Source organism: Chinchilla lanigera, unplaced genomic scaffold (assembly GCF_000276665.1).
Source record: "Chinchilla lanigera isolate Chin_1 unplaced genomic scaffold, ChiLan1.0 scaffold00208, whole genome shotgun sequence".
NCBI classification, from domain to species: domain Eukaryota; kingdom Metazoa; phylum Chordata; class Mammalia; order Rodentia; family Chinchillidae; genus Chinchilla; species Chinchilla lanigera.
Genome location: NW_004955609.1, coordinates 202628 through 226840, shown reverse-complemented (window position 1 = coordinate 226840; position 24213 = coordinate 202628). Strand labels below are relative to the sequence as shown.

The window sequence follows — 24213 nt, the reverse complement described above, 5'->3', positions numbered from 1 at the left end:
TCCACAGGGGTTGCACCAGTCTACACTCCCAGCACAATGGGGACCCCTCTCCAAATTCTTTCTGTGTCCAATCATCTAATTTTATTTCCCTCAAAGTATTAACCCCAATCTGAGCTTCTCTTAAATACTATCATTTTTCTTCTCCCCTCACACTGGAATATAACCTCCAAGAAAGCAGAACCTAGCATGGGGCTCTTCCCAGGACTCGGAATAACCCCTGGGTTGCTGCATGAAATCGTGCTTGTTTCCCCCTATTACAGCAGTCACTAGCCAGATGAGACTGCTTAAATTTAACTTAAGCCATTAATATTCTTCATCAACAGAATTGTGTTAATAAAATAATGCCATAAAATTCAGGGTCTCGGCCCTAAAGGCTGAAAACTCAGTAGTCACACAGGGCTTGTGGTTGTCCTGATGGATGGAGCAGATCTAGAGCATTTGTGTCAGCGCAGAGGACCCTGCACTCTTGCAGAATGTAAGGCAAGTCCCCCGCCTTTGCCCTGCTTACATCGACTGGGACAGTGCCAGGTACAGAGTATTTAGCAAATAATTTTTGAAGGAGTAAGTGATGAGTGGATGGATGAGGGTATAAACAGAACGAGCTGGAGCTGAGGAATGGGAAAGCCAGAGTGTCAAAGGGTGAGCTGGACCATGCCATTCTTCTGCCAAAAATCCCACAGATCCTTGAGATGGTCTCTGAAATCATCCTTTCACGATCTAACTTCAGTCCACTATGACTTCTTACTATCCACTCATCCCCCTAGCCACCCTGGTCTCCTTGCTATTCTCCCCAGAAGCACAAGTGTATTCCTGCCTCAGGGCCTTTGCATTTGCTATAGTTCTGTTTCAGATGGTCTCCCCTAAATAAGCAAACACCTGTGCTCAGTGAACTTCCTGACATCCCGCAGAGAACTCCACAAACAATTTGTCTGTGTCAGATTTTTGCATAGTTGTTCTCACCTCATTCATATCTATCATATTTATTTCTTTTGTTCCATGCTTATTTCCTCCTATTATTATGTAAGCTCTTGAGTTCCAGGGATTTGTTTATTTCATTCATTGTTATACATAGGTCCCTTGCACTAGCAGTCCCTGAATATATTGCTATTGAAGATGGAAGGAAGGAGAAAAAGAGAGACAGACAGAGAAAGAGAGACACAGAGAGACAAACACACACACACACACAGAGAGAGAGAGAGAGAGAGAGAGAGAGAGAGAGAGAGAGAGAGAGAGGACTTATGGGTCTTAAAAATAAAATTATTCCAGGGTAATAAAGAATGGCCCAAAAAGTTGCCACAGATAAGAGGTTAGAGAATGGATTATTCTGAGCCCAACTTTTCTTTCATTGTATAAACCAAGGCTACTGACCGAGCTAACCCATCCTGTACACCAGCTTCATGGACTTCAAAGTGAGAAAAAGCTTGGTGGAAGGTGTGAAATGAAGTCTTTATTCTGAGGAGCTGTGCATTGCCGCAGTGTACTGTTCTCGGGTGGAGGAATGACCTTTTCAGTGTCGCAGCAGAGAGCAGCAGTGGGATGTGCGGGTGGAGCACACTTCCCATCTAACACAGAGACTTCTAGGGCAGCCCGGGGTAGACCAGCATGGAGGCAGGTGAAGTCCAGGAACGGCTTTGCAGTCAGCTGGCTAAGCAGGGGATTTGGAGGATCCTCTCTCTCTCTCTCTCTCTCATGATATTTTGTAGGGGATTAATTCCCCAGGGAGGATCGACCTACCCTAAACCTTCATAATCCAGCTTTGTGATTTAATTCTGTTCCCCCAAGTATCTTACACCAAGAGAGAGGGTGTGAGAGGGCACAGGGGAAAAAAATAGACTGTGCTTCCAGGAACTCGGGAAAACTCCCCTTGAGAGCCTCCTAATGACCCTCGCCAAGCCCGGCAGTACCAAGTGCCCAGTCTTAGCCCAGCACTGGTGTGATCCCTCCTGCAGAGGTTGAAGCCTAACTGTGCAGGGGTCACCAGTAGACTTGTGTGTCCAGGGGAAGCTGGGGATGGGACTCTGGCAGGCCTCAGGAACTTAGAACTGCAGGAGGGAAAAGGGAGGTTATTAATCACTGCTCTTTTTGGAATGGCAACTGGGCCCCAGTGTGGCGACATTTCACACATAGGCTCTTTTCTCTGAAGCTAGTTTTACAGATGCCTCCCATCACCATCCCACAAAGCTACCGCCTTCACTGTAACCTCACGCACACTGTGCAAGGCCACTCCCTCCACCCTCCCACGCTCTGTCATGCAAGGGGCCGCAGAGGTTCCGTCCTCCGCACGCATTTCATCCACGTTGCCCGGCGGAGAGCATCTGGAGCTTCCAGGACCTCCTCAGCGAGACATCATTTTCACAAACTCTGCAAAGAAAAGTCCCCGTGAGGTGCCTCTTTGTACTGCACCCAGCACTATTTTTTGAACATTTCCTATGTGCCGAGCAATGACATGGATCTTTGAGGAATTACTTCACTTCTCCATGTCTCCATGGCTTCATCTCTAGAAAGGGACTCAGAGAATTACCACCTTCCACATACGGTGTTTAAGACGGTTAAGTGGCATAATGTTCATAAGACAGGTTAAGTGTTCTATGAATAGTAACTATTAGTATCTTATTTCATTTTTTTCACCTATCCTGGAGAGATGCCATTTTACACACAAGGACACTGAGGCTGGTAAGAGTAACCAGTGTGCCTGAGGGAAGGAGGATGGTGAATAGCTAACCCCGGAAGGAGCGCAGGTTGCCCTAGACTTCACTGTGACTCAAGGCCGGATGCGTCTGCTGGCTCTGCCGCATCGTGAGGTTCTCTTGTCTGTGAGTCATCCAAAACCCTGTCTCTCGGCTCCATCTCCACCTTTCCCTGATTTTCATCAATGTCTGCTATGCAGCTGAGCCCCACTAGATCCAGCAAATTCCCCACAAACATCTACTACGTTTCAATTTGGAGGCTCGTACCGCAGACACAGTTTAGAGAAAACTCCTCCGCTGCCCTCCGGATGGAGGCAAATGCAGTCCTGGAGGCAAACGCAAAACAGCTTCCATGGAGAGGAACCGAGAACCTTCTACAGGGCTCCGGGCCTGGGAGTTATGCGCTCAGCTAAGGGGGAAGGGGAGCTCTTAGCAAAGAGTGGTCGGCATGTGTCCTTGAGGGAGCACAAGAACTAAAGGTATAGTAAGAGGACAGAGTATCCGCTGCAAAGGAACCAGAGTTGAGGAACACAGTGCTGATTTCGTGCTCGCACCAAAACATAATAATTTAAAGTGGGGCTGTAGATGATATGGCTGGCTAGATGGCTGGGGCGAATGAGGCATGCACTTGAGTAGCTGACTAAGAACGGTGGATGTTTTTGTATAGGCAGCAGCTAGACGCAGAGCACTGGACCAGGGAGTGTTACACTTAGAACTCAGTGTGCCTGATTCATGCCTTTTGCAGAAATAATCCCCACTCCCACCCACACAGATCTCTAATCTTCTTCACTTATCCAATTATTCAATACACACGTGTTGAGCTCTGCCCTAAGAATTGGGGCTATAACGTTGAGAAGAGAATTAGGGTCATTAGAGTGAAAAATAGGAAATGAATTCTTTCAAGTTACTGATGCCGTAGATGTGTCTCTGAAGAGGCATGCACGGGTATGGTGGGGCAGCTCAGAGGAGGGACATCAAGCACGGTACCATGGGTAGGAGGTGACTTCCACAGACATAAACCTGATCTAACCCAGGGAAAGGATGGCTTTCTAGACAGGAAGCATGACATGATCAATGATGGAAAAGGACAGACACAAATAAACTAATTTTTGAACTGTGACCTTTATGCACGATTTCTTTTGGTTTTCTCCAAAACCTTGAGAGAAAGTTGTCGTGCTTACCCCATTTTGCAGATGTGAAAGTGAACATGGAAAGAACACAGGTGACCAGATCAACCCACATGTTTAGTAGGAGATGATGCTGAATTTCAAGCCCATGAATCTGATCTAAGAGGGTCAGCTACTAGGCAGCCCACCCGCCTTCTGGTGGGACATCTTGCTCCTAGGACACAGGTGCCCAGGGAGCCAGGAAGGGATGGGAGATGTGGCTGAGTCCTCATTATGGGGGAACGAGGGCCTCTGGGGAAGGAATTTCCATGAGCCTTGAGGAGTGGGACACAGAGCTCTTCCCTTTCTGACACTGGGGCAGGAAGCCATGGAGTGAAGAGTTCTAGATCTACCGTCTGCTCCAAGCTCACACTTGGAACCAAGTGGGAAGGAGTGGCCCGCCCAGAAAACCACGCAGAGAATCAGAAGTGGGTCCCCTCAGAGGCTGCCCCCCCCCGTCACCTTCAAAGTCCACCGTGCCATCTCCGTTAATGTCAGCCTCCTGCACCACCTCAGCAATCTCCCGGGGTGTGAGCTTTTCTCCCAGGAGCCTCTGCATGGCCTGCTGCAGCTCCCCCAGCGTGATCTCCCCATCCCCGTTGGCGTCAAACTGAACAGAAACAGACGGGACCGCATTAGCAATGTCAGTGATGACAGCGACGGTGAGGGTCTGTGCTTGTGGGTCACTTCCTGGGGGTTACGAACCAGGCTGAGCGCATGGGGCACATCGTCCACTGGAACATCCACAGTTTGAGGAAAGCTTTCTTTAAAAGTTTACATGTATCTTAATTATTTTAAGCAGCTTTACCGGGGTATACAAAAGCTGCACATATTTTTTTATTTTAAAGAGAATAAAAAAGCAATAAAAACAATACAGAATTTCAAAACAAGATGATAGGAAATTATCAATGGTTATTATATTGCATATTGTTATCTTCAAAGGCGTTGCTCAGATCATCAGATGTAAGCATGTAAGCCTGATCACACCATATAAGCACTAACTGTTCCTTTCAATAAATTAATAGGAATTAGTAGTACAATTATCTTAGCTATCTTGTGTATGTGTGTGCGTGTGTGCATGTGTGTATGTGTAGGGGTGTGTGTGTGTATTTCCTTCCTTCTTTTCTCCTTTCCCCTGTCCCAATTTTCTTTCTTTTTGAGCATAATATGTATTGTACCTTTTAAATCTCATTTACCTTTCATAATATCTATTGTACCTTTTAAATCTCATTTACTTTTTTAGTTTCTTACACTAGGGAGACAATATGATGTTTATGCATGCAAGACTGATTTATTTCACTTATGAGTATGGTCTCTAGTTGCACCCATTTACCTAAAAAAGCCTCAAGTTTATTTTTCTTTAGAGCTGAGTAATACTCCATTGTATAAAATTACCACTTCTTTTTGATCCATTCCTCAGTTGGTGGGCATTTGGGTTGTTTCCAACAGTTAGCTATGACAAATGGAAAAGCTGCATGTATTTAATGCATATAAATCAAAGAGTTTGGACCTCTGCAAACACTTGTGAAACCCTCACCTTCGTCAGAATAATAAACATATCCATCACCTCCAGAAGTGTGCTTGTATCTCTTAATTTCATTTGCTTGTTTTTTGTTTTGCTTTATTTTATCCTGTTTTGTCTTTGTGTGGTAAGAACACTGAACATGGGATCTCTCCCCTTACACTGTTAAGCGCACAGTACAAATCGTTAACTGTGTGGCTGTGTGAAGCAGCGGGTCTCCAGAATTCAGTCATCTTGCACAACTAAAACTTTGTACTGTTGAATGGCAACAAGCCTTTTGCACTCTCTGCTTCTGTGAATTGGATGATTTTAGAAACATCCTATGAATGGAGTCATCTAGCAGTTTTTATTCTGTGGATCCATAGATACAGTGAATATTATTTAGCCTTAAAAGAGAAGGAATGGTGCTAATGTTGGTGAACCTGGAGGTCATTATGCTAAGTGAAGCAATCTAGACACAGAAGGACAAGTGTTTTTACATAGTGAACACTTGATAAATACTTACTGAATCAATAAGCTACACCCACCCTTTTCCTGAAAATCTTTTCCCTTGCCAATCTACCAGAAAATCTGAGAAGTTTATCTTTAAAACGTGTCAGGGGCCAGCTACCCTTTCCTGGCTCTGACGATGTTAACCTGGCTCAAGCCACAGTCCCCTCTGGCCTGGGTTGTCGAGACAGCCTCGTTAATGGTTTTCAGACTTCTGTCACGGTCCTAATAAGGTCTATAACCATCTGAGCTACATGTTCACATTTGTGCAACGCACGGTCTTGTCACACCCTTGTTTAAAATCCCCCAGCAGCCTCCTACGCCATTCAGAACAAAGCCCTGACTTGTTACAGGGATTTGTCTCTGCCTTCTGCAAATCTGAGACCTCGGCTGTTTCACAGTGCGCTCCCTCTGGCTCGTGCTACTCCTCCTTCAACAAATACACCTTCCTGCCTCGCGGCATTTCTGCTTACTCTTTCCTCACCCACAGAGGGCCTCCCCGGAGCATCTCTGTCCAGTAGGAATGCAGCCTGAGCCTTGTAGGTAATTTTAAATCTTCTAGTACCCACGTTACAAGAAAAATTAGGGGGTAGGAGGTGCCGCTGAGTGGTAAACTGCATACTTGAGGCCCTAGTTGAACATGAAGTTCAATCTCTGGCACCAATGAATGAATGAAAATGTGGAATTAACTTTTGTTAGCTTGGTTTTTATGAGACCAGGTCTCACCCTATGGAATCCAGGCTGGCCTCGGACTCCCTGTGTAGAACAGGATTGTCTCAAACTCATGGCAATGCCACTGCCTCAGCCTCTCAAGTATGAGGAAAAATTATTTTTTAATTATCAACTTATTTGACCTAATATATCCAAACTTATTTCAGTGTAGAATAAATTTTAAAATTATTGATGAACTATGTTACATTCTTTTTATACACAATGGATTTCATAAGACCTAGCATCTTAAGTATTTATTATATGCATAGTATACTTAACATACTTAGGATAGATACGCACTGAAGTATACACATATACTTACGCTAAGAGTACTAAGCTTTTACTCACTGTGTTTTTTACATTTATAGCACTTGGCAACTCAGACACTAAATTTTTACTGCAAATACTTGATCTGAATTAAGGTTTCACCTAAATTAAGCTTTTCACAATTGAAAAGATAGAGTCTCATATCCAAGTTGTTCTAAATGAAATTTTTCTAATAATTGAAGCATTCATGTTTAAATTTAAATGAATTGTATTCCAGTACTTAGACTAAGAACAATTGGATATAAATAACTTGATTGAAATCCAGTGGAAAGAAATAGCCTCTGGGTTATGTACATGTAGCAAGTCCCCACAAGGGATGTAAACATTTATATGGCAAACACACACTAATAAAAAACAAACAACTCAATTGCCATAAAAAAAAATAAAGCTTTGGGAGTCAGATTCAAAAAAATTTACTTCCTCAGTCACACTGGTCACATTTCAAGGACTCAAGTGTCAAGTGTAACCAGTGACTATTATTTTGGGGGTTTTTTGGTTTCTCTTTAATTTTAAAGAGAGTAGTAAAAAAAGAGCAATAGCAAAATACCAACATCACAGACATAAACAAAACAAAGCAAGAACATTAAAAATGATACAGGGTTTCAAAACAAAATGATAGGAATTAACAGTGGTTGTTATTATACATATTATCTTCTTCAACCAAGTTGCTCAGATTACCAGATGTAACAATGGAAGATTGTTCAAACCGTTAAAGAGAATTAAAAAAAAATTATTAAATACATTAGAAATGAAAAAACATGTGGTATTTTCATACAATGGAGTATTACTCAGTTATTAAAAAAGATAAACTCGAGGCTTTTGTAGGTAAATGGATGCAACTAGAGACCATACTCATAAGTGAAATAAATTGGACCCACATGTGTCAACATCATATTGTCTCCCTAATGTAAGAACCTGAAAGAGTAAATAAAACCCAAAATGTACAATAGATAATATGAAAGGGAAAGAAATTGCTCAAAGGAAGGAACAACTGGGATGAGGTAAAGAAGAAAAAGAAAGCAAGAAAGAAGGAAGGCAAAATATATGTATGTATACAAAAGAGCTGGGATAATTGTACTGCTCATGTCTAGTGGCTATTGCTTTGGACAGAGCATTTCTATGATCACAAAATTTCTTTTAGATGGTCCACCTGTCAGTCTTTATAGAAAGCTGGGAGATTATACCGCTAGTAAGCAGAAACATCCCAGGATGTGAGTCTATGGTTGCCAGGTTCCAAATACTTTGTTTCCACTGCAGTATGTTTTATTTTTGCTTGCACATCCTAAAGTTTTTGATGAGGGAAGTATTTTATCAGAGGAGACAAGCTAGTCTTTTGCCCTCCCCGTGTCTTACATTTAAGCGTTTCTACAGGAAATGGCTTCAGCAAGATAATATCTTGGGAATCTGAAATTCTTGGTTTCCTTTTTTTCCTACAAAAGACACCAAGATCAGGGACCCTATCTTTTATTATGGAGAATAATCTCAGATAAAATTTTTAATCTCCATGAGCCTCAGATATACTGTCTATAGGACTGGGATAAATGACTGCTTACTCTTAATGTTATCTTACGAGGGTCAAATAAAATAAAATGTGTAGAGCCCCGGCCCCGGGTCCATTGCCAGTGTTTAGAATGTTATTTTCCTTCCTATCTTGGCTAGGCAAAAAAAAAAAAAAGGCTTTGGTGGGTTCTGTCCATGGCAATGTTTAATAATATACCTCTCTGAACTCAGCTCACCTCCTTGAAGGCATCTCGCATCTCCTGGACACCAATCATCCCAGCTGTTTCTGCAAGCAATTTGGGGGTCATCAGCTCCACGAAGTCCTCAAAGTCTACACGGCCACCCACTGAGGGCAGAAGAAATGAGATTAGTAGGACTCTATATGCTCCACCACCCATGCCCTGTCTTTGTTCTTTAAATTATTCTTTTAAAAAGGTCCCCTTATATCTCGCTGGCTAGCATCTCTTCTCCTCTTCTAAGTACTTTCTTAGAAGTACTTCTCACTCTACTCAGACAACTGAAGCTTTTGTGCCCCTCTAATCTGAACCAGGCTGGACAGGAGGACAGGGTGTGCGTGGAGGACGTAACTAATATCCATGTTGCCTTTGACAAATTTCTTAGTTTGTTCAAACCTACGGCCCCTCATCTGTAGATGCTTAAAAGAAGGACTTTGAATTAAATATGCACTTGAGTCTCTTCCAGATTTATTCAGCTGTCTTCTGGTGTCAAATGAGACTTGGTAACAAGATTCCTCAGCGAATACCAAAATCCACAGGTGTTCAAGTCCTTTTCACAAAGTGCCATGGCATTTGCATACAACCTGTGTGACTCTCCCAAATGCTTCAGATCACCTCTAGGTTGCTTGCATTATTTGTAGAATGTTAAGACAAGAAAAAAGGCATTCCCTACATACGTGTTCTGTATAGACAGTTTTTCCCCTGAAACATTTTCCATTTGCAGTTGTTTGAATCTGGAGATGTGGAATCAACAGATACACAGAGCTGACTGTACTATTATCACCTTGAACTCAACCTTGTCAACTCAGTTATCTGGCCAGAAGTAAACCCAATAGCAGTTTTATTCCAGCTTTAATCTCAAAATCAGCTTTGCTGTCCATCTAAAAATTTATCCTTTCGCCACGTTATTCGCCAACTTCGGGTCTGGTTCCAAATGTGTTCCCCACATCCAGCATAGCTCCACTCTTGCGTGCCACTGACAAACCTTAGTGGTGATGGTCATAGCCTACATTTAATAAGAATCTACTGGAGGCTACACCTTTGCCTGGTGAGCGTTTTTACCCCTTCCTTTCCTCAATATCATTGAGTAAGAAGTGGTGGTGTCCTCACCTGATCCACGAGGAAACTGAGACCCAAGAATAGGGGATAACTCCCCTTTTCAAAATGAGCACAATTACTAAATAATAGAACTGGAACTTGAACTCAGATCTGTCTCAAAAAGTCATTCCTGTGACTACTTCAAATGCTGCCTGGATGTTTTCTTCCAGACTTCTAGTTCTCCTTATCCACCTCTCTACCCCCCAAATATATTCTCAACCTCCATCCCCTTCCTAATCCTACCCTTGGCTCCCCCACCCAATCACCCCTCCCACCTCCCGGCCTCACGGTTCATGCGGACTTGCTGGCCCAGTTCAGTCAGCTCCATCTCCGTTGGCATGTAACCCATCGTTCTCATGAGATTCCCCAGATCCTTATAAGAGATAAATCCATCTCGGTCTTTGTCAAACTCCAGAAATGCTTCTCGGAGCTCTGAAAATTAAGATGGAAGGACTCTGGAGGAACTTGAGACCATCAGTGGAAAATGGTGGCATCCCTTGAAACTATCCGTGAGCCATTAACTAGAAACTCCTTCAAGGAGAAGACATTGTAAGAAGCCAAACATTTCTATGTAAAATGTGTTTGCAAGAGGAATGATGCCTGAGACTGTTAAATGAAACCACTGCAGCCCTCAAATGCTTGGGTGAAGCTCTCTCAAAGCCACCAAGAAACAAACAAGCAAACAACTTTGATTCATTCTAAAACTCCGAGTTTCTGAGACAGGTGGGGATGGATGCCTTCCTGGGGAGGTATTTAAACTGCTGGGAGAAAGAGTTCCACAACGCTGCCTTTGAGTAGGAGGAAACGGGTGTGAAAATCCCATGTGGAGGAATTTACAGAAACATGCGAGAGATGGAGGGCAGGTGAGGTGGGGGCATGGCCACTTGAGGGCGTTTGGGGAAATGTTACCTTCGATCTCATCTTGTCCCAGGGGCCTCTCCTGGAAAGGAATGCAGGGCAGAGGGAGTTTGGAGAGGGTCAAGGATCTGACACCCACCTCTCCAGATATTTAGCTGATTCTCCTGAGCTACCCCACACCTCCTCCTGTTTTTTTCCATTCTCTCTTGTCTCTTGTCTCTTTCTTCCTTCCATCTCCTGACTCCCATTCTTCAGCACTTGCTCTTTACTGCCCCATCCCCTCATTTCCCTTCTCCCATCCTTCAGTCCTAACCTCCCCCTTTCCGTCTTTTCCAGACAAATACTCCTCACATTGTGCTGCAATGGGTCTGACGTGCCAACCTTGTCTGTCCTCCAGACGATGAGAGCACGGCTCCCTATCACAGCTGACATGTTCAGAGGGCTGACTCCGTGCCAGGCTCTCTCCTTTTGTCTAAACCTCAGAACCGCTCTGTGAGGTAGGTCCAAATATCATTCCCATCTTACCCGTGAGGAAGCTGAAGAATAGAGAGGTTAGGGAAACTAGTAAAGGTCACACATATCATAAAAAGATGCCCTCCAAAGAGGGCAGAGATTAAATTACTCCCATAAGAACATACAGCAAGTCAGGCTTAGCACTGAATTTGAATTCAGGGCCCTTGATTTGTGGTTCAAATTCTTTCCACTAGAGCCACTAGAGCCCATTAACTTTCCCCTGCACTCTCTCTGTCTTTCCTTCCAGGAATTAGAAACCCTTTGTACGGGATCAGTGTTCAATGGTGTTGAGGTGGGATACTCAGCAGCAGCGTGATGAGTTCCTATTGCCCCTCAGAATGTCTAGTCATTGTTGCCCTGAGCACTCCTGGACAACCTTAAGTAGTCAGGCTTGGACACCTGGCAGGTGCCTGGGAAGCTCTACTAACCCTGGCTTAATTTACTCCTCTTGTTTTCTTTATCCCTTCGGGTTTTCCTCCCAGATTACCTTTCTTATTTTCCTTTTATCCAAGCCCTTTCGTCTCATTTTTACTTTCTTGGTGATCTTAAAATCCAACCACTAAAAGCATGCCCGTAGGAGTCAAACAGACCAGATCTTGCCACTTACTAACTGTGTGAGCTTAAGGCAAAGGACTTCATGACTCAGAGCTTTCAGTGTCCTTACTTGTAAAATGGGAATGAAAGTATCACCAACCTCATGAGTTGTTCTGAGGATTCCATGACATCAAGAGCGTAAGCCCTTTGCACAAAGTTGGGAACAGAGCGAGAATTTGAGCGCGGCAGATATTGTTAACATTATCACCACCGCGGCCGTCATCTCCAGCATCTTGTGTACGTAGAACAGAATGATGATCTCAAACACAGCCCCGTTCCAGTTTGCTCTGTTTCTCCTCCCATCTTTGTTACTGATTTCTGATTTTACCCTCACCCACTTAGCCCACTGGCCTTGTGACCCACCACGCTCCCTGAATTCTTCTACCTGCTTGGCTGCCGCTCTCCACCTGCCACGCTATTCCAGGACACCATCCAGTCCCAGCCTTTCCACTGTCCTGCCTGCCCTCGCCCTGCCTCCCTCCCTTCCCCAACACCCACTTTACCCTCTGTTTCTCAGCGATGCCTTTCCTCAAGAAGATGCAGGCTGGGCCCATGGGGAACTGCATGGAGGGTCAGGTAGAATTCACCACACTCCGCTCTCCAGATGGTCCCTCCTTCCCCTCTACCCGATCAGTCCAGCGTCCTGATCGGCTCAATCCTTTGCAACCCTTCCCGCCTCTCTGGGTCTTTCCCTCAGCTCCTGTGTCTTACAGCTGTGTGACAGCTGGGTGGGAAATCGCTATTCAGGTTGGGGAGCGATCACAGCTTTCCCCGCCTCCCCATCTGGCTGGGGTGAGACAGGCAGAGAGAGCCATTCTCAGGCTCTGAGCTGTTTTATCCCCAGGATGGAAGTGGAAACTTTTCTAGAGTAATGCATAGGAAGCACATTTTGCTGTGGGGATTAGAGCACAGAGCATCAATTCACTCAGTGTTCCTGCACACATTTTGAGTACTCACTCTCAGCCTGGCCTCTGGGCGGTGAAGATGGAGAGGATGCCGCCTCTGGCCTCAAAGAGCTTTGCCACTAAGTCAGTAATGTGTAAAGTGAGTGGGCCACGAGAATGGCCTGATGGTGGGGCTTCGAGGAGTGCTCACCTCCCCTTGTCTCCTCCGTCCTTCCTAATGCAGTGGGAAGAGCAAGGTGAGGGATGGGAGAGGGCGGGACATCACGTGTGGTGTCACCAAAGTGGTGATGAGAGTGTCCACATAGGGGAAAGGGGCCATTTCACCTGGAGAGAGAGTTCCCACAGCAGCTGGGGGTAGGGAGAGTCCCCACAGCATGGTCTAGAGGGTGCAGGTTCTGGTATGGGTTGAGTGTGCTCTGCAAGGGTTGATGCGTGGGGAGCTTGGGGCTCAGTGTGATAGGGTTGTGTTGGAACCTTCAAGAGGTGAGGCCTAAATGGAAGTCATCAGGTGCACTGTCCTGCACAGGAATTAACACTCTTCTCATGGGACCCCAGTTAGTTCCCAAGGATGTTATAAGTGGAGAAGCCTAACCCCTCTTCACACTCTGACTTCCTGTCTCACCACATCATCTCTTCCTCATGCATATTCTCCCTCCATGATGGCATCCACCTTGTAATACAGAAAAGGAGGCCCTCACCAGAGCAGCCAATGCCAATGTCATGTCCTTGAACCTGCAAAAGTTTAAGTTACATACATCTCTTCTCTTTATTCAGTGCATGGCCTCAAGTATTCTGTTATTGCAATGGAAAACAGGGTAATACAAGGGTAATATTCCAGTACACCATCCAGTCCCACCCTTTCCACTGTGTCCTTCCTCCCCTCACCCTGCCTACCTCCCTTCCCCAACACCCCACTTTACCCTCTGCAGAAGCTGAAGATAATTTCAAAGTCCCTCTCTTCAAAATACTAATTCATCTCAAAGGAAAGAGTCACTTTACAGTGGAGAAACCTGGCAGATGCTGTCTTCACCAAATGATCAAAATGAACACTGTCGGTAGTGTGGCAAAGCACTACATGTATGAGAACACAGCATTGCTTTTGCGATCTTCCTGAATCTACTGGTGAGAGGACCACAGGCAAGCCCCAGATTGAGCGATGGTTTACAAAATAATTGGCCAGTAAGCTTCCAAAAGGTCAAGGTTGTAAAGGTGAAGGAAAAATGGAGGAACCCCTGCAGTTGCAGGAGACTGAACAGGCACGAGAAGATGCAACACGCAATTGTGAACTAGATATTCCGGCCTCAACCTTTCCTGGCAACCGCTAGGAGGTGCTGTCACCCGGAGCTCTGCGTTCGTGTTCACATGGCCTTTCACCTGTGTGCGTGTCTATCTGTGTCCAAACCCATTTTCACAAGGACCCGAGTCATAGATTAGGGCCAGCCCTAATGATCTCAATCGGCCCTCCTCTGTGAAGATCTTATTTCCAGAGGTCGCATGCACAACCACTGGAGGTTACAATGCCAACATCTTTCTGGGAGACACAACTCAACTCCTTAACAGTCTTTAATTTTGGAAAGCCACTGTTTAAAAATAATGGCTACCCACAAGGAATGTCATCATTACGTGCCGCAAACCTGGACTGATGAAAATAAAAATTTAATTAGAAAATAATGACTGACATCTCTTGAACACTCAGTCTGTTCCACATGCCGTTCTTAAGGCTTCAGAGTGAACTCCTGTAAACCACTCCAGGATATAAACACCACGGACCCATCTGTTCTACAGATGGTGGAACCCAGGCAAAAGGCAGAGAAACTTGCCTGTGCACTTATAGTGATCAGGTAGCAGAAGCAAGATGTTAACCCAGCAGTGCAGCCCTCGCATTTAATGGCTGAGATACAAACAGGTGGGCTGGAAAGAAGAGGAAGCACAGAAGCTGGGGTCAATGGAGCAGATAAGGGGGCAAAGGGAGGTGTCAACTTGAAAACGATAAAAGGGAAGACACTTAGGAGTAGAGCTGGGAAAGGGCAGAAGGCAAGATGCAGCAGAATGGCAGGAAGTGAAGGAATAAAGGGAGGTTGTAAAAGGGTGTGGCGAGGTGGCGGCAGACCAAGAGACACGTGTAGTCAATCTATCAGTCAATCAGCAAGCATTTATTGAACATTTGTATACTCAGAGCTCCCTTGGCTCTGAAGAGACAGACCATGATTTGGGCCCAGGTTTCTACCTCTGCAGAGCTAAATAATAGAAAATCCAAGTGGCTTTGGTCTCAGTTGCCACACTTATGGGTGACTGGACATTAGACACGGTGACTCTGGTGGTCAGAGAGTGATACTCCGGCTGCAGGGTCTCCTGCAGGATCTGCAGGGCTCATTTCACCACCTTCAGTTCCCAGGTCTCCCTTTGTTGAGTCATGCTGTTAAAGACACACTCTAGGCAGTCACTGAAGACTGGCCAAGAGGATGGCCAAGGTGAACTCGATGCTGTGGAGACGTAACTGAAGGGAGTGCAGAATAGCAGGACCTGGTGGATACTAGGGCCCCGGTAGACCAGCAGGCCCAAACTGGAGCTCATCTTCACAAAGGGGCAGCTGAGGGTGGACTATGGGGGAAGCGGGCAGAGTGGAGCCACTTGGGGCCTGATCACTCCGGCATGGCGGCCTGTAGAAAGCGGAGTTCGCGGTTGCCACTGTTCTTTGAAGACAATGCTGCACAGTGGACAAGACTAAAAAACCTAGGGGCTGCTGCAGAGAGAGCAAGAAAGAGAGATTTATTCCTGGAGAAACCTGATTTGATGCCAAATCTAACACCTACTTGTGGCGTTCCTATAGCCCATGGTTATGGTGTAAGCGCTCAAAGATTTGCCCAATCCTATAAGTTCTAAGCACTCATGTCCAGAATTAGGCTAGGAGATAGCTCTTCAGCCTGAATTAAATGTCATGACACCTGCCAAAATTCACAAGATATGATCTCCGTATGTCTTTCCAATCATATTTCATCACACAGTTCTACCGCATGAACCCTGACTCAGCAGTAAGAGCCTTCTTCCTGGTCTGTGAATCAAGCAAAGCCATTTCTACCCCAGGCCTTTTGCACTTGTGTTCCCTTTGCATTCAGTCCCAGGCCAAAGGGTGCTGCCTCAGGATGCCTTCCCAGACTACCACCCTCTTTCCTACAAAACCCCTTTTTCACTTCCAAGGAGATTCTGTGCCTTGCTGTCTCTATATAAGGCACTAAGCACTTTCCACACTAATCACGCTCCATCCTCTCCATTCACTGGTTTGCTGTCTATGTCATGGCTCTACCCTGGAAGATAAAATTTCCAGGAGAGCAAGAGCCTGGCCTGACTTGTTTGCTGCTGCGCCTGCAGTTTCTGGGATTGTGCTGGGCAGGAAGGTATATAGTAGGCTTCTAATAAATGACTATGGAACAGGAAGGACAAGCGACAGCGGAGCTCCTGGCAGGAAACCTCTCAGGTTGAGGGATGGAGACAGTTCCTCTGCAGGATGGAGGACCGACCTGAGGCTGAAGAGGAGTCAGCCAGTGGTGTGAAGGAGTTAGATGGGTTGGGAATCTTCCCTAACCACGCAAGTGATATGGATGGAGGTCTTAAGTGTCACAGGGTTCAAGTACAGGATGAGCTCACGGCTTGGTTCACGGCATTTGGTGGCCAGATCTAGCCACTCATTCCCCTGCTCTTCGTGAAGTCCATGATTGGGTTACACCCAAGAGATAAGCCTGGGCTCCTGTTCCGAGCTGCATTTCTTCTCCCCCAGCAGCTCCCAAAGTCATGCGCTGAAGTCCTAACGTCCAGAACCTCTGAATGCGACCTTATTGGACACTTTGGTTCTGGCCCCTTGAGATTCGTTTCTGACTTCTCATTTCCACAACTGTACCACAATAAATCTGTGGTTTATAAAGACATTAAACTGGCAGCCATTTGTTACAGCAGCCACAGGACACCGACGCATCTGGCCACGCAGCCTCCGCCTCTTTCTCACACTCTTCTCCAGGCTCCCTCCCGCCTCAGACTCCACCCTGGAGCCCCCCCGGGGATCCAGCCTGTCTCCCTGGGCAGAAAGTGTCACGGTTGTCCCTTCACTTCACTCAAGCTGCGATGTGACCCTCTCAGGACATCCACCCTGGACACCTGATCTCAGATAATATGACCTGGCTTTCTCTGCCAACCCGGCATTATGGGTACAGTTGTGTCTCGCAAGGTCCTGCGGGGAAATCCTAACCCCCAGTATCTCAGACAGTGACATTATTGGAAACAGGGTGTTTAGAGAGGCAATTTAGTAACACGAGGTAATCGGGGCGGGCCCTGACCTTATCTGACTGGTATCTTATAAGAAAGGGACATTTTGCCTGCGCATGCAAGGAGAACAATGTAAAAAGACGCAGGGGCAAGATGGCTCTGGGAAGCCAAGGAGAGAGGTCTGAACCAGACCTTTCTGTCTTGGTCCTCACAAGGACCCAGCTCTGCCCACACCACAGCTCGGATTTATAGCCTCCCAAACTGAGAGACAGTACACTCCTGCGTCTCAAGCTTTCTTGCCTGAGGGACTTGGTTACCACAGCTTCAGCAAATCAGCCTACGCGGCCCTGTACTTCTTCAGAGGACGGTTCACTCCTCCGCATTGCTCACTACCTTTCTCCACTAGGGAGGCGCAAGCTGAAATGGGAAGAAACTGCGTTTCTCTGGGGTGACGCCTGCAGCTCTGGCTTCCCACACACCTGACCATGGTCTTTATCTCGCTGAGGATCTTCTCCTCATTTCTCCTGACGTTCTCCTTGGACAGTTCCAGGAGCTGGGTCACCATGTCTAGGGTGTAGCTGTCAGCCATCTTAATGGTGCCATACATTTCATTCCATTTCTGAATGTCATCTGAAGTAGAATCAGATAAAGAATCAATGTACCACGAGTTTGGATAATGAGTTCCACTGATTTTGTCCAGCCCGAGGGCTGCAAACTATCCCTGCGAACAAAATCCAGCTAGCCTGCTATTCGGGTTTTTAAATCTAAATTTTTATTAGTACGTGTCTGCATATATAATGACTACATTTATTGTGGGGAGGCACATGTCCATAACACAACTTAATTCTTTTTTGTTTCCTATCTACCCCACCCCACCCCCACTCCTTCCATCCCGCTGAGCCCTTCCCATTTGCAAAAGCTCTATCTCCATTTTTTTCCAATTCTTTTTCTAACCCTTTTCCCTTCCCTCCCTCGCTTGTTCCCCCACCTCTTGTTCCCTTTCCCATCTGAAAAATATCTCCCTATTTCCTATTATTTATTGCCCTTTGTTTATATTTTTGGTTTCTCACATAAGAGAAACCGTGCAACATTTAAGCTTGTGTGTCTGATCCGTTTCACTTAATATTATGATCTCAAGGTATATCTATTTACCTATGAATATAAGTAAAGGTTTATGGTACATTACGTTATAAATGTCCATATGTTTTATTATCTATACCCACTGTCTACATAATGTTCCATGTGGGGAGAGAATCTGAGTTTTTTTCTACACTATCCTGCATTGCCTGAAACAATGGTTGAGGCAGGACAGGTGACCAATGAATGTTTGTTAAATGAAGGAAGAAGACAGACACCTTTGAACTCCCAATAGGACTCACTCGGGAAGCATAGCAGAGAAGACCAGAGGCCCTGAGAGTCCATAGCCCCACAGGACCATTGATCCTGGATGCTGGACCTTTTAAGCAGCTGTTTACCTGTGACCAGAGGATGGAGGCAGGAAGGGTTGGATATTCAGCGAGGACAAGATTGCCCCACTGAGAGGAAGCACCATCCAAGACTGAGTCAGAAAGCACAGAGTGGTCAGGACAAAGGTTCCTGCTCACATACTCTTGACCTTCAGATGTTCAAGGGTAGACCAGATGTCCCTTAGCCGTAGCTCAGCCCTGTCCAGCATGGCCCAGTGGCTCCTCATCCGGCTTCTTCTCATGCACCTACCTCCACAGCTGTCTTTGTTGAACAGTGGGAAATGCATCACGACAGGTCCGTTTTCCCCTTTCAGGATGTAGCAGCTGTCAGGAGGGGTTCTTGCCCACTCCTCCAGCATAGCCTCTTCCACTGGGGGAAAGGGGATCTTGTGGTCCTCGCAGTACTTAGCAGTGGACCTGATGGTCTAAGAAGAGGGCAAGAGAGACTTGTCTCCAGGACTGTCCAGAAGGTGCTTGGGGTCTGGAGACCCGCCAGAACCTCAGCAAAGACCCCAGACACAGTGTAGTAGGAGCTGGCTTAGACACAGGTGAAGCCTTCTATGCAAGAAAGCTCCCCCAGTTCCTACCCCACCTGAGAGACAAGGTCCGTGGTGTCTACAAACTTGAAAGTAACCCTAAGGACTGGGGACTGGGAAACTCAGGTGAGGAAAAGAGTGCTCAGAGAAGGGTTTGAATATCAGCTACATAGGTATCTTCAAATGATCTGGTTGCATTTGAACTAAGTGTGTCAGTTTGCTGTTACTACAACACAATGCCTGGGATAATCAACTTACAAAGAAGAAAAGTTAGATGGGAATGGTGGTGCACACCTGTAATTCCAGCATTCTGGAATGCTGAGGCAGGATTGTGAGTTCAAGCATAGCCTGGGCAATTTAGCAACTTTTTGAGACCCTGTCTCAAAAAAATAAAAAATAAAAAAAAGCAAAAATAAAATGGGTTGCAGGTGTAACTCATTGTGAAGACCCTGGTATCAATCCCCAGGGGCTGAAAAGAGGAAAGGTTTATTCTGGCTCATGGTGTTGGTGGTTCTGGTCCATAATCGATTGTGTCCACTGCCTTGGGCCTGTGCTAAGGCAGCTTATCACGGCAGGAGTGTGAGGCAAAGCAAAACATGAGCCAAGGAGCAAAAAGAAAAAGAAGAGGTCAGGGTTCCACAACCTTCTTCAATGGCACCTCCCTAGTGACCTGAGGAACTCTCACTAGCTTCTCAAAGGTTCCACTGCCTCTCAGTAGCACCACACTGGAGACCGAGGGTCTAACACATGAGCCTCTGTGGAACACTCAAACTCCAAACTATAGCAGTAAGCAAAAAGAAAAAGGCAAAACCAATTTTTTTTTTTTTTTTTTTTGGTACCGGGAATCAAACTCAGGATCTTGTGCTTGCTAGGCAGGCGCTGTGCTGCTGAGCTACAACCCCGACTGCAAAACCACTTTTTAAAATAAATTTTAGAAAAATAAATAAATGAATAAATAAAATAAAATAAATTTTAGTTAAATGTCAACAGTATGAGTAACCAACATAAAATAATCAGGTCTAAAAAATAAAATAAAATGAAATGATCAGGTCTTTTATATTCATTTCCTACACTCAGCTTTTAAAATCTAAAGCATTCAAACTCAGGGCACATCTCATTGTGCACTGGGTATATTTCAAGTGCTCAGATGTCACATGCGGCCTGTGTATCTATCAGAAAACACAGCTGTGTGTAGTCTTCTCTGATTGAAAGTTTAATAAATGCTGTTGTGTTTGTTATCACTTTTTTTTGTACTGGGAATCAAACTCAGGACCTTGTGCTTGCCAGGCAGGTGCTTGTGCCACTGGGCTATATCCCCGGCCTATATCATCACCTTTCTAAGTACCATTATTCTTACTCTACACCAGCTATGGACCAGACCCTGTGAAGAGCATCAGTGGACTTTGATGAGGCAGAGGATATTATACCCATTATGAAGGTGAGAAAACTGAGTCTTAGAGGTTGAGACTTGCTCAGGGTTACATAACAAGGATTCACTAGAGCAACTCCTAAAATACTGATCTTTCCACCTTTATCATATTCTTTGGAAATCTTTCAGTCAGCACCAATGGTAGAATCAGAAAGCCTGAATGTTTCAGGGCCAAAGACACAGAAAGGAGTGCACATGGATTCTGACCAATGGCAACAGAGATAAAAGTGGATGTCTCTGACTCATACTACAGAAATGTCCACTAATATATATGTTAATGTAACTGTTCATTATACTGTGCATAAATCTAAGAGATTTGTTTTGTCATGATTATTTCATATATACACTATTATATCATGGTATGGATTGTGAAATAAATATTTTTATATTATATATTTTGTTTTTCATATTATTATCCTTTTTTGAGATAAGGTCTTGCTATGTAGTCCAGTCTAACCTCAAACTTGCAGCAGTCCTCCTGCCTCAGCCTCCTGAGTGCTGGGATTACAGGCGTGCGCCACCACGCCTGGCAGTACATCTTTGCGGTACATAATGTGTACGTTCCTTGCATGGAGTTGGTGCATGCCCATAACACATTTTAATTCCTTTTTCATCCCTTTTCCCTTCCTCCTTCCAGCTCTTCATCCCCTTCCCATTTGAGAAAGCTCTCTCTACTTCTTATTGTCTCTTATTTTGCTCTGTATTTATATTTTGGATTTCTCATATAAGAGAAACCCTGTGATGGTGTTTAAGCTTGTGTGTCTGACTTGCGTCATGCATATCAGTGTAGTCTCAAGGTGCACCCATTTTCCTATAGCTGGCTCTAGTTTACCTTTCTTCATGGCACAGTATCACTCTGTTGTGTGTGAATTCCACATTTTCTGTATCCATTCGTCTGTTGGTGGACATACAGGCTGCTTCCAAGATTTAGCTATTACGAATTGTGCCTCTATAAACATGGGTGTGCATATGTCAGTGTAACGTGAGGTACTTAACTCTTTGGGGAGGATACCTAGAAGGGGAAGAGGTGGGTCGAATGGAATTTCTATTTTTAGCTTTTTGATGGATCTCCATATTGACTTCCATAGTGGTTGTACTAGTTTACATTCCTACCAACAATATAGAAGCGTTCCTGTTTATATTTTTAAAGACAATATTCATAAACCCCATGTTGAGCAGCAGGCCTTCCGCTAAGCACTTTGTAAGCACGAACAAATGCTAACTGAATGTGCTTAACAGCTCCGAGGGGAGCTGTTATGAACTGGATTTTACACTTGAGGCCACTGAAGTGCACCCAAGTAAAACAGATTGCTGGTAAGTGGCAGGGATGCTATGAAACCAGGTACAACTGATCAGAGCTACTGAGAAAAAATAGCATTGCTTCCTGAAGGTGCAATACGTGCTAGTTACAAATGAGATCATGCTTTCTCTCACCCAGCAAACATTTACTGAGGGCTGCGTTGACCTCAGAAGGCTAAGAAGACTAGGAAGAGGCAGCCTCGTGCTCGGAGGTGGGCACAGGGAGGGGACACACAGGCGAGGAGCTAACCTGTTGCACCTAAACTGTTATGGTGAGGAAGTAGCACCCAGTGGGTGGCAGAACCACCCGTGATGAAGAGGAGCCAGGGAAGCTCTGAACTGCATTTAGCAGGTCGGAGGCTCTTTGGATGTTACCAGATCATGATCACGTGCTTTAGCTGTGAAGGATGAGCAGATTTGCTTTACGGACCCACCAGCCACACTTCCCACCACCCACTTCCCTCCTGGGGCCTTAACTCCTTCCCAGAGAGCTCCACCTCCACCCAGGAGCACCACCAACGCCCTGCTCACTTACCTCGAAAGGATCCCCGGAACTAAAGTCAAAGGAGAGGATGAGCTGGACCTTCCGTGCGGGGAGCAGAACGAGCGGGTAGGGAGTGTTGATGGCAAAACCAGCATCCATCAGGTGGAGGAGTTCCCGGTTGCTCATTTCCTGTTCTTTGATGTCACCTGCAGTGCCCAAGAAGAGACCCACTGATTCTCCACCTGACAGTCTCCTCTAAGGCCAGAAGATGGATATATGAAAGGTGCTGTGCACAACCTGAGCTGCAGAGCCTGGCCTGCACAAAGCACGCAAAGGGAAGCAAGTGAAGGCGGATGTTGAGCCAGGGTTCACCTCTGCTACGGGTTGGACGTGGTTTGAGTGTGTCCCGTGTGGTGGTATTGAGGTGGCAGAATCCTTAACAGGTGGGGCCTAGGAGGAGGTCAACGAGGCACTGCCTTGGAAGGGATTATTGCTGCTCTCATGGACTGGATAGAGGAGTTGTTAAAAGGGCAAGTTGTTATAAAATTGGCCCCTTCTGTATGTGGTCATTTCCCTTTCTGTGGTCATTTGCCTCTCTCTGCCATGTTATGACGCAGCCAAGAAGGCCTTCACCAGAGCTGAATGGACAGGGCTACCTGAGACTTTCAGTCTCTCAAACTCTGTGTTAAACAAGCCATTTTGTTATAGCAACAGAAAGTGCACTAATACAATTTACAAGCCATGCATGAGGAGGAGCACATTTTAGAACACCCTATCCTGAGGGATGCACCTTTTCCTGACTTAAACAAACACCCCAAGGCCCCAAACACAAAGCCGTCCACTGCAGTCTTGTCAGCAAAGAGTGGGGGCCTTTTCAATGTGCAGGAACTGGCACAGCCTGGGGACAGAGCATTCATCAGCCAGGAGAGCAGCAGCTTAGGAATGTTATAAAGCGGTCTTAGAGAGAGCGCGTGGAGACCAAAGCCAGTTCTACCCAGACACTGGGGGGTAACTCACAAAATGACAATCCACTCGAGCCACATCCTAGGACTGACCAATGAGAAAGTAGAATTTTTGCCTCTTTTTAGAGGCAGAGAAAACCATCGACTTTCACAATGCCTTGAACTGTGACTCACCAGCCAGAGGACAGCTCCTCTATTCAGAACCATGGGTGCCTTCCACCCCACTCTACAGCCCTGGGAGGGATGAGGTAAGATAATTTCAAGCCCCTTGTTTCCACTACCTCACCCCACCCCACTTGGGAAGATGGGAGAGGAGCTTTGTCACCTACCGTGTCCATACAGGAAGTTGTAAATGGTCCCCCATTCCCACTTGCCAAAGCACACTACAGTTTTGATCAGAACGTTACAAATGTCGAAAAACTCTAGAGGGAGAAATGGAGAGGGAAAGGTGAGTGTAATGGGATGAACTGTGCCCTGTCCCCCAAAATTTTATGGAAGCCCTGACCAGCAGTGTGACTGTATGTGGGCACTTAGGGAAGACAATTAAAGACAAATGAGGCCGCAAGGGGAGGCCCTCATCCTGCAGGCCTCGTGTCCTATTGACGAGGAACAGACACCAGGGGTGGGTATGCACAGAGGAAAGGCCATATGAGGAAGGTAACAAGGAGGCCGTCTATCTGCAGACCCAGGCGAGAGGCATCAGGAGAAGCCAGGCCTGCTAGGACCTTGGTCTCGGACTGCAGCCTTCAGAGCAGAGATCCACACATCTGTTGTGAGGGCCGCCCACTCCGTGGACCTTTGTTACGCCGCCTAGGCAGAATGATATAGTGGATGGCCAGTCTGGGAATGGCCAGTCTGTGCTTCTTTCTATCAGCTGAAGGTCTTAAGAGCAAAAAAATTGCAGGTTCCAGAGAAGAGGAATTCTGCCTCAAGCCTGCAGCTCCAGGGTACGGCCCGCCTCATGCAGTTGGAACTTGCCAATCCCTGCACTCTCTTGAGCCAAATTCTTAAAATAAATATAGATGGATGGAGAGATAGAGATACAGATATATAGATAGATGATAGATAAAGAGATAGGGATAAAGTTATAGACAGATACACATAAACAGATATAGATATCATGGGGGTTGGTTCCAGGACCCCCACCCCCAAGCACACCAAAATCCAGTGTTGC

The 24213-nt window shown here is 45.7% G+C and overlaps 2 protein-coding genes across 5 annotated transcripts in view; both read right to left on the bottom strand.

The window, feature by feature from the left end:
* Positions 1 to 1425: 1425 nt before the first annotated feature.
* Positions 1426 to 14665, bottom strand: Cabp5 (calcium binding protein 5). 4 transcript variants are annotated; one of them, XM_005414927.2, is made up of 7 exons: positions 12659 to 14665; positions 12205 to 12261; positions 10646 to 10676; positions 10025 to 10168; positions 8639 to 8748; positions 4316 to 4463; positions 1426 to 2361 (listed from the first exon to the last, which is right to left on the bottom strand). In XM_005414927.2, the coding sequence occupies exons 2-7, from the start codon at positions 12253 to 12255 to the stop codon at positions 2336 to 2338; spliced, it is 510 nt and encodes a 169-aa protein (XP_005414984.1). In that variant the 5' UTR covers positions 12256 to 12261; positions 12659 to 14665; the 3' UTR covers positions 1426 to 2335. The 4 variants fall into 4 exon arrangements, with proteins under 4 accessions (XP_005414984.1, XP_005414983.1, XP_005414981.1 ...); XM_005414926.2 differs by lacking the exons at positions 12205 to 12261; positions 12659 to 14665 and adding exons at positions 10976 to 11130; positions 11802 to 12198; XM_005414924.2 differs by lacking the exon at positions 12659 to 14665 and having other exon boundaries at positions 12205 to 12267.
* A 73-nt stretch (positions 14666 to 14738) lies between these two features.
* Positions 14739 to 24213, bottom strand: part of Pla2g4c (phospholipase A2, group IVC (cytosolic, calcium-independent)) — a 29397-nt gene continuing 19922 nt past the window's right edge. Inside the window, exons 13-17 of the mRNA XM_013510120.1 lie at positions 23369 to 23461; positions 22129 to 22283; positions 18580 to 18754; positions 17343 to 17493; positions 14739 to 15349 (exon numbers count right to left, since the gene is read on the bottom strand). Coding sequence (XP_013365574.1) covers positions 15340 to 15349; positions 17343 to 17493; positions 18580 to 18754; positions 22129 to 22283; positions 23369 to 23461 — 584 coding nt within the window. The 3' untranslated portion in view covers positions 14739 to 15339. The remainder of the gene's footprint in view (positions 15350 to 17342; positions 17494 to 18579; positions 18755 to 22128; positions 22284 to 23368; positions 23462 to 24213) is intronic.

Excerpts from the sequence above, each read along its gene's own strand:
- Cabp5 (XM_005414924.2), bottom strand. The coding sequence starts at position 12,267 with ATGCAGTTCCCCATGGGCCCAGCCTGCATCTTCTTGAGGAAAGGCATC. Across the intron at positions 8,749-10,024 it reads CCAGCAAGTCCGCATGAACC|TGGGTGGCCGTGTAGACTTT; the intron begins GTGAGGCCGGGA and ends TTCTGCCCTCAG. Across the intron at positions 2,362-4,315 it reads TGGCACGGTGGACTTTGAAG|AGTTTGTGAAAATGATGTCT; the intron begins GTGACGGGGGGG and ends TTTTCTTTGCAG.